The sequence below is a fragment of the Bos grunniens genome, chromosome 23 (assembly GCF_055505025.1).
Source record: "Bos grunniens cultivar Pamir isolate PY7600 chromosome 23, Bosgru_T2T1.0, whole genome shotgun sequence".
Classification (NCBI taxonomy): Eukaryota; Metazoa; Chordata; class Mammalia; order Artiodactyla; family Bovidae; genus Bos; species Bos grunniens.
The window spans coordinates 26,268,800-26,278,613 of NC_141187.1; the positions used below are offsets into that span (position 1 = coordinate 26,268,800).

Sequence of the window (9,814 nt, forward strand, 5' to 3'; positions counted from 1 at the left end):
AACAACCCTTGGGCAAGAAAAACATCAAGCCACAAAGAAGGCTCCACATGTTCATGAGGAATCTGATAGGAATACACGGAAATAACCAGAGAATACTTAAACACTATGGATTTCTACAGTGCATCTTCCTACTGGGGAAGTTGTAATTTCACAGATATTACTGAATTTAAACCGACAGTGCTTTTATCAAGAAAGCCAGGAGGGACAGCGACACACAGAAAGGCCAAGGGCTGACTCAAGGACATACATGTACAGCAAGACAGGGGAGAAACACGAAGCAGAGAACCGCCTCTTTGGGCCAAACATTTTCCTTTACGCCACCTAATGCACTTCAGATTTCCTGCACGGATATTTTTAAGTGCAGGGCAAGGACGAAACACACTTTGCATTCATTATTTAACTTCTGCAAAGTGCATATGCTTTGGCATTGCTCTCAGCACCAATGGAGCTGTGTTTTCATTCCCAGTAGGAGGAGGTAGTCACTGACATTAGCCATGGCCATGGCAACCACCTGCGGCTCTGTGCTCTGCTCCCCAAGGAGTCTGCTCCCAGGGACAGACAGCACCTTCACACAGTGAGAACCAGCCAGCAGGGAAGAGCCTGCAACTCACAGAACAAACCTGTGAAGTGCTTTCAATTATTTTTTTTCCATGACTGGACGAAAGGAACAGTATAAAGCTCCAAAGTTCAGTCAACACCATACAAAACCATTCAAAAGTTTTCAAAAATCCTTTATGAATGAAAATGAGACAGAACCCGCAAAATAAGTATCTATCCCACCTCCAATTATTTTTAATTAATTTTAAAAATTAATTAATTGATTTTACTATTTATTTTTGGCTGCACTGGGTCTTCGCTGCTGCCCGCGGGCTTTCTCCAATTGCAGCGGGCAGCGGCTACTCTCTAGTTGCGGTTCATGAGCTTCTCACTGTGGTGACTTCTCTTGTTGCAGAGCACTGGTTCTAGACAGCCAACTCAGCAGATACGTGGTCTTAGCTGCCCCGCGGCATGTGGAATCTTTCCAAGTCAGGGATTGAACTGTGTCCCCTGCATGGCAGATGGATTCTTTACCACAGGACCCCTGGGGAAGTTCACGACTTTCTAATCATCATTACGACTTTCTTCACCTCTGATTCTCTGCTCTCTGTGAGAACAGACAGGTTTTTCTAGAGAAGCATGGCAAATGGACACAGACATGGGAACTAGCCTCCACTCTACTGCTCTAAGGCAGTGGGGCCTTTGGCAGGTCTTTAAACCTCTCTGAACCTCTTCCTCTTCTTTGAAAGGAAAAGACACCATCTGTTCTCTCTACCTGAGAACCTGGCAAGGAAACACAAAAGGCAATGGATGAAATAACATTAAGCTCAAACCAGAACGGGCACTTAGCTGGGGGAGAGTGTCCACGAGAATCTGAGGAAGAAGCATGGTGCTGGGATTAGAAGAGCAAAGGAGGTCTGACCACCATAAACTGAGCCTTCCCTTGCACCATTTCCGAGTACAATCCAAGTGTGTAAGGCATGCAAGGGACACTGATAATGCAAGGTTCCCAAGAGCTGTTTTCACACAGTCATTTATGGATGCTAAATTACTGGATATGAATATGCATTGTGTGTGTGTGCATATATGTGCCCTGGTGGGTGCTGGGGGAGAGTATATATGTAGATGCAAGTGTACATGTGTGTGCACATATGGGTGCATGTATGTGTGAGCATATGTGGGTTGATTTGATGGGATTTGGTAGAGACCTGAATAAAAGGACGTAAGTTCTTCCTGACAACAACCGAGCCTCACAAAGAGCAACAAAAAGGAAAGGAAGAGAAAGCCAACACATATTAACTTTCTTACAGACCCACCACGCAGTCCTCTGAGCAAAGAGCCCCGGTAACTGAGACACTATGATGGGTCCCTATTGGAACATGTCTAGTCGACCTTTCTCTTTGGAGATTCCCTTTGATTTCTCACCATTTCTTTCTCCTGAACTCTCAGATCTAGTAAGTGCTCCTTGTCCTCCTATCTGTCTGTAAGACACCACACCAGAAGTTTTCAGCATTTTGCAAACTCATACCATCCCTTGGGAATTCTTGTGTCAAAAGTGTTCCTTCAACCTGTGTCAGTAGAATCAGAGATGATACCTGTTACTGAAGAGTTTTTATAGAATTGGTTCACGGGCTTGCATATCACTCTTGAATTATTCAGCACATACCCACGGCTTCCACGGATGAACAGCCTCTGCTGTCTGTTGCGTTTGACCTCTAAGTGTGAGGTGCTGCTTAGGGGTCACAGAGAAGACTGGGAAGGGTCCCAGACTTACCATGTGGCACAGTGTCTTTTCCCCTCGCTGCCAATTTGCATCACATCTGAACTGACAACATCAATGGGCTTCTGCCCAGCTTCCTTGTTGGGTAATGAATTGGGTAATGAATCAGTAATATTGCATTTGCTGGTGCAATATTTGCAAAGGCAGGGATACCTTTAGACTGGGAGGGAACAGATTTCTGCCTGTGTAATATCAGCTTGTCCATCTGTCTGGATGTCAAAGTCACCCCAAATGGCCTCCTGAGGGACTCCTTACTTCCCTGGTAGACACATAGGTCCATCCTGAGGATCTGTGCTCATAAGAAGGTATCAACCCAACCTCAGTTGGGTCTGTGGCCAGTTAGGAACCCAGACTAGTAATGCCTACTAATGATTACTAATCCTACTCAGTCCTGTACAAAAGCCCAGCTAAGAACAACAGTGATAGAGGATTTCCTGACGGGTATGTGACCATCCATTCCTCTGGATGCTCTAAATCTCTCCCTGGACTAACCAGACCATCCCTAGAGTGAGTCATACTGGGCCCCAGTAGGACCATTTTCTCTGATCAGGTGATGCAATTGGCCTATGTTGAGGGAGAGGACCTGGAACTATTTCATGTAACCCATTGCTGTGTTTACTGTGAGGGTAACGTTATGTAAAGATCCATGAGAGAAACCTCTCTGGTATCAGTATCAGGAATAGCTCTGCTTCTCTTGGGCAACTGAACTGTTCATACATTGAGAGACCAAGTAGGTTGCAATTGGAACCAAGTAGGTTCCAAGTCGTGTTTCATGTTCTGCATTGTCTGACAACAAACGCAGACTCACATCTGTAGCCTGTTTCTTCTACTTAAACAAGACTTGCTGACGTGTATTTCATGGAGTAACCTCGCCCCTGGCTATATCCGTGCCTTGTTTTGCTTTTTCTTTGCTTATTTTAAGTGTATTTTATTTTCCTGGATTGCATAAATCTTATTAGACCACTTTGCACCCTTCTGAACAAGCTGAAATTAAATATACTAAGAAAATGAGAAACCACAGCAAAACAGTGCCAGTTAAGGGGGGTTAAACATCATCTGTGGATGGAGCTTGTCTGAATTCTAAATGAGGCTTCTCATTAATACACCCGTTAATGGTCAGGAATAATTCTTCAACGTATAACTAACAAGCTTGATGTTAAAGCCTAGACAATAAGAACATGCAGAAATGATAAATAATGAGGGAAATTCAGAAATCAAGCCACAGAAGATAACATATTCCAAAATCCACTATCAGCCTCACAACTCTTCAATTTTTTCTGGGAGTCAATTACAAAAGACACTGATGCATCCTACACCTTCTACCTGAGGACAACATTTCATTGTTATTCAAAAGCACAATACTCCAATCACCTACCGTGTTTGTGAATAAATGCAAGTCCTTGCAGTATCTGATACATGATATTTCTTATAGCAGACTCGGGAAACAACTTATTTCTGTGTGGGGCAGAGGAAGAAAAGTTTTAAATCTCAATTTATGAAATTTGTTTATCAAAACAAATTCCCTGTCCTCAAATTCTTAGCATAATCAAAAGAACATAAGAAAACACTTGCTTACATGCTAATTTGATCAGATCCTTGGATCATAAAGACCAAAGAAAAGCAACTGCTTATCCATGTAACAAAGCATACCTTATAAGTACCAAATATATTCAGTTATGTTACAAAGAAGAAACGATTAAACATTTAATAATAAACCTAGAAAAATTCCTTCCAAGATATCTTATAAAAAATCACCTCTCCATAATTAAAGCGTAACAAATTTTTGATGGGGAAAATCTGAGGTCTTTCACATGAAGGTCTTAGGAGACACAGTGGATAGTGACATTTTCCCTTGGTTGTGCAAGCCATACAACTTCACTGCTATTCCTGACAATGAAAATGGTATTTGTTCACTGAAATTACTCAGAGGGATGCTCCAAATGGCATTCACCTGCTACCAAGAAAATGTGCCCAACAGGTTCCACATGGTTCGCTTTTAAAGTTCAAAATGACCACTGCAGGTAAATTTTTTATTTGTTTCTTTGTCTTCCCAGTATGCGAGCCCTGAGCACTGTAGCAAGACAGGCACTGTAAGGGACCTGGAAGTATCCCACGGATGGCTCAGAATGAATGACTCCGCTGCACTTTTCACCTGTAGTCACTCAGCCCATACTGTCCGGGGGAAAGGAGACCTGCAGAGTTATCTTCAAAACCTCGGAGTCTGTTTGGGTGAATCACCCATTAAGACATTCATAATGACTGCTCTAAAAGCAGTTTTCTCCCCAGCTATCCCAGGGCCTCCCAAGCAGGACTGCAGGTGGCGGCCCCTCATCTCCTGGCAGCTTTAAACAGCCAAGCTCAAGCAGCATGCCCACAATAAACAAAAGCAGAAAGAAAACACATGCACGTTGCAACATTCATTTCTAAGAATATGATTTATTTCTAAGAATATGGTGGTCATCATATGTACCTTTCTTTAATGAGCTGGTAAAGATTCTCCTTCATGTACTCAAAGATAAAATAAAGATGATCGTTTTCCCTGATAACTTCTTTTAATTTTACTACATTGGCATGGTTGAGCTTCTTTAAAGACTGAAAGGCAATGAAAAAAAAAAAAAAACATAAAAATTAGAGTTAAGTCTGTTGTTGAAAAAAGAAAAGCAATCCCACAAATCAAAACCAGAGGTGGACTATAAAGAAAGCTGAGTGCCGAAGAATTGACGCTTTTGAACTGTGGTGTTGGAGAAGACTCTTGAGAGTCCCTTGGACAGCAAGGAGATCCAACCAGTCCATCCTAAAGGAGATCAGTCCTGGGTGTTGATTGGAAGGACTGATGTTGAAGCTGAAACTCTAATACTTTGGCCCACCTGATGCGAAGAGCTGACTCACTGGAAAAGACCCTGATGCTGGGCAAGATTGAAGGCAGTAGGAGAAGGGGACGACAGAGGATGAGATGGCTGGATGGCATCATCAACTTGATGGACATGGGTCTGGGTGGGCTCCGGGAGTTGGTGATGGACAGGGAGGCCTGGCTGTGCTGCGGTTCATGGGGTCGCAGAGTCGGACACGACTGAGCAACTGAACTAAACTGAATACCACAAACAGGAAGAAGCACCTAATTCTAGAACTGCAGCAAAGTGGAACAATTCATATTATACTGACAATATTTTAATAAACGGTATTTCTCTGAATTGGTAGTAACTTTACATAGAAAAACTATTTCAGTTAACGAACCAGGAGGTAAGAACGTGACCATAACTGGAGCTGCTGGCTTCCCCTAGCACAAGGTACAGGGCCAGGGCTATTTTAGGTGTACTCCCTCCAGGTGATGGAATTCACGCCATGAAAGTGACCAGAGAGGAAACCACTGAGGCTTTGACTGATATTGGAGAGGCAGCTGCTGGGAGCTGAGGTCCCCAGCCAGCAGTCTGCAGATATGCTGAGCAGGAAACTGCTCAAATACACAGAGGCTGACAGCCCAGTTCTCTCAACTTTCTTCTGACTCATGTGTGTCCCTGGGACGTATAGCTCTTCTTACAAGGTAAGTGTTAAAGAAGAAGGCAAAGAAGGAGGGGAGAAGGAGGAGAAATTTCATTGGAAAGACCATGAAGTGAGATGAGAGAGACCTTTGCTTCCAAGAACAGCAAAGGCAAAAAAGTCAAGCGGGGGATGAGAAACAGAGTGGGCGGCTCAGAAAATGGTGAGTGACCTTCTGATTATTCCCCATGCACACGTGTGGTTTTCCTCTTCCTGGAACATACATGTGAGTGCAGCCACGTGCAAGCTATTTTCTGTTTGCATCACTAGCTCTGTCCACAGTGAATAAATACGCTTTCATAACGGTGAGCAGCAATCCAGTTCATGTGCAAGGACCAGACACCCAACTGCAGGTTTGCTCACCAGCTGATCAAAATTTGACAGAACGTCTCTTTCAAGAATGCCTCAAGGAGTCACTGTGGCAGTGGGTTAAGCCCTTTAACTCAAAAAGCCTTTTCCTCATGGAGACGTGAGTCTGACAATAATAAATTGTAAAGCCCTCTTTATCTCTGAACTTCCTTCAAAACAACATTCCTTCTATAAAACAACCAACCAGAATGTTTGAAGATGAAAGTGATAACGTGAGTGTCCAAACCTGGAAGGACACTCAATAACAAGCACCCAAGGGGAATGTGTAATGTGACTGAGTTACTTCAGCAGCTGGGAAGAGGGAGGAAATATGGCCAGTGAATAGGAACAAAATAAGACGTCTGGAACCTCTTCCCTGAAAGACAAGCTTTTGCCAAGTGCCTCTCTGGCAGGAAATCCTCAGCTGTTTTGGCCAAATGGCCAGATCCTGATTACTGCTTCTAGTTGGGTTGGATTTCTGGTTCTTCATGAGTAGCAAACACTGCTAACTTGTAAGCATTCACCAGACTCTCATGGACTGCAGTCGTCTTTCCTGTCTCTTTGCTTAAAATGCACCACCAGCCATGGCTGAGGCATCTGGTGGACGAGCAGCAGGATGAACTGGGCAGATTCATTCAGAGGAAGATGAAGTCGGTTTTAGAGCTTTGAGAGAAGAGACTTCCAGGCAAGGAGTAGGGTACCTTCCACTATTAGCCAGATGTTTGCTTTGAGTGTGAATTACCAGTCCAAGTCTTAGAGTGGCTGCAGCTCTCGCATCTAAGTGAGGTTCAGGGGCCAATTAAAGTCTCTATCAGTTTAATAGAAAGGAAGTAATATAAAAAAAGGACCAATTTTGTGGAGGACCTCACGTGACTCATTTTCGAGAGACATACTTCCGGAAAGAAGGCATCTTGTTTTGGCTTGGCAAAGGCTTCCAAAGAGAGGCAGGTCAGCTGCATCAGGCAGAGAAGAAGGAGCACAACAGAGATGCTTCAGGGAGGAGTAAGTAACCTGCAGGCTCTGAGTGGTCAGTGAGTCTCATCCACGTCATTTAAAGAAAGTCAGGCCCAGACAAGCTAGGTCAGGGGAGCAACCGTGTGTCAGGAGGGAGACCCTCAGAGGTCAGGTGAGAGAGCAAGTGGCCACCCAGTGTCTGAGGGAAGAGAACTGTCTGGATGCCAGACCCTGGGCTTGAGACCAAGCCTTGCTGCCTAGAGCTGTGTTTCCCTCCAGCAAATTACTGAGTCTCTGGATCTCAGGTCTTGTCATCATGTAACTCAAGATGCCAAGACTTTCCTCATCAGGTGGTTGTGGGGATGAAATAAGACCGAGCGTGTAGAGCACCTAAGGTACTGCCTGGCCCGTAACAGCTACTCAGTAAATGGTAGATGGTGTGTGAATAGCTGAGAGCTGGGGAGACGAGATGTGTGGGGAGTGGGGTCACACACGCCACTGCCATGAGCTGTGGTTTCTGAGTGGAGGGTAAATGGTAATTATGACAGAAGAGGGAGCAATGATGAGCCCTGGGGGAGGCAGACAATCTAGAGAATTCAGGCACTCATGTCCACTAAGCAGTTGGATAGATGGACCTGAAGCAGGGGTTAGCAAACTTTTCTGTCAAGGAACAGACAGTATAAATCTTAGGCTTTCCTGGTCATATATAGTCCCCTCTGCAACCACTCAGCTTGGCCAGTGTAGCATGAAACCAGCCATAGATAATATGCAAACAAATGGACATGGCTGCATTCCAACAATTTTTTAAAAGTAAAAACAGGCAGTAGGCTATTTATTGACCCCTGATCTAAATGCATAAGTAAGATAAAAGATGTGAAAGGGGCTGCTGAAAGAAGAGGAACGAATAAAATCCCTTGGAAGGAGAAGTCAAAGCAAGGAAAAAAACTGCTGAAAAGAGAGTGTGAGAAATTATCATTATTTAAAGGGTGAACCCATACAACCATTGGTGAAAGGCAAGAAAGAAGAAGAGGTGGGTCAAAGCAGAGTCCACAGACATGGGAGAGGAGGGGAGGGGAGGAGGATGTAGTCCACAGACAAGAAAATGCCTGAGAAAATGATCCTGGACTTGGCAGCTAGGAGAGCAGCTTCGGCAGAACGCCTGATACAGTGAAGTGGCAAGTCAGTGGTGGGGGGAAGTGATGGCAGAGGGGGAGCCTGGAAAGTGAGGTCAGGAAGAGGGATGGCGGGGAGGTCCAGGGGAGGGAGGTTTGAGTCTGGTTAGAGAGAACAATGGGCACATTGATGGATGGAAGACAAGGAGCCAGTGGAAAGGAGTTTAAAGATATGGGAAGGTTCATAATAGCCAAAGGAGTCTCAGTGTCCATTGATGGATGAATGGATAAACAACATATAATAGATCCACACAGTGGACTGTTAATCAGCCTTAAAAAGGAAGGAAATCCTGATACGACGATGAATCTTGAAGACATTCTAAGTGAAATAAACCAGTCACAAAAAAAGACAGATACTGTATGTTTGCACTTATATGAAGCACCTAGTGTAGGTGAATTCATACAGATAGAATGTAGAATGGTGCTGGCCAGGGGCTGCGGGGAGCGATTCATGGGGAATTTCTGTTTAATGGATAAAGAGTTTCAGCTTTGCAAGATGAAAAGAGTCCCGGAGATGGATGCTGCTGATGGCAGTATAATAATGTATATACTTAATGTCATTGAACTGTACCATTTTTAGGTCAAATACACAATTCTGAATCTATTTTGAGCCCTCTGGGTTCTAGCATGGGACACCTTTGTCATTCCAATAGTGTCCGCTATTTCTCCGACTATCTACCTGGCAATCTGCCATTTTCCTTTGAGTTTGTGTTAACCTTAATGCACAGGCATTGTTTGTGGAAAATGTGCAAAAAAGCTTTCCTCAGAGACGACTATACAATATGATTACTGCATATTTCAGTTTCTGGGTGGTACGGCAGATTTTCTAATACCGTTTAGTTTACTATGTAAACAAAGTGGTATAAATCTTTTAAAAAGTGTTTAAAAAGGTAAATATTATGTACGTTTCATCGTAACTTCAAAGAAAAGGGACATTAGTGAGAAACAAGTGAAAGCTGAATAAATCTGTGGTTAACAGTCTATTACCAAGATTTAAATAAAGTACATGAATACACACGAAAAAACTTTTACAAAAAGTACATGCACTAATATAACACCACAATCTTCTTCTCTTAGCTTTTAACTGTTTTGTTATCATCTGCCTCCTCTTTCAGCTTCAGTGAAACAATTCTAACTGTATCAACTATAAATCTACCGTGTATAAAGCAATTTTAAGCAACCATATGTAAATTATTCCCTCCTGTGTTAATAAATACCTTGACCTCCCGAAGGTTCATGCATTCTTCCCAGGAATAAAACTTTCTTTTCATTCTAAAAGAGAAGAGAAAAACAAACAGCATGCTTACTCCCAGTAACAGGCTATGCTTTATCTTTAAAAAAAAAAAAAAAAATGTTTTCATTCTGGATCTAATGAACAGTGCTTAAAGTGGGTTCCAATTTCTACCAAATATTATACTATCCAAAACAGCACTCTACTTAGAAACCTGGCAGTGCAATCAATTTTGCAGCACAAAAATTCCCCAGG

At 43.2% G+C, this 9,814-nt stretch overlaps 1 protein-coding gene across 3 annotated transcripts in view; it reads right to left on the reverse strand.

The window, feature by feature from the left end:
- CILK1 (ciliogenesis associated kinase 1) overlaps positions 1–9,814 on the reverse strand; it is a 30,200-nt gene that overhangs the window by 18,492 nt on the left and 1,894 nt on the right. For all 3 annotated transcript variants that reach the window (XR_015152060.1, XM_086369124.1, XM_086369123.1), the window contains exons 2-4: positions 9,546–9,600; positions 4,788–4,909; positions 3,693–3,772 (exon numbers count right to left, since the gene is read on the reverse strand). Coding sequence is in view for 2 of the 3 variants with exons in the window: in XM_086369124.1 (XP_086225250.1) it covers positions 3,693–3,772; positions 4,788–4,909; positions 9,546–9,600 (257 nt within the window). In the remaining variant the exon portion in view is untranslated. The remainder of the gene's footprint in view (positions 1–3,692; positions 3,773–4,787; positions 4,910–9,545; positions 9,601–9,814) is intronic.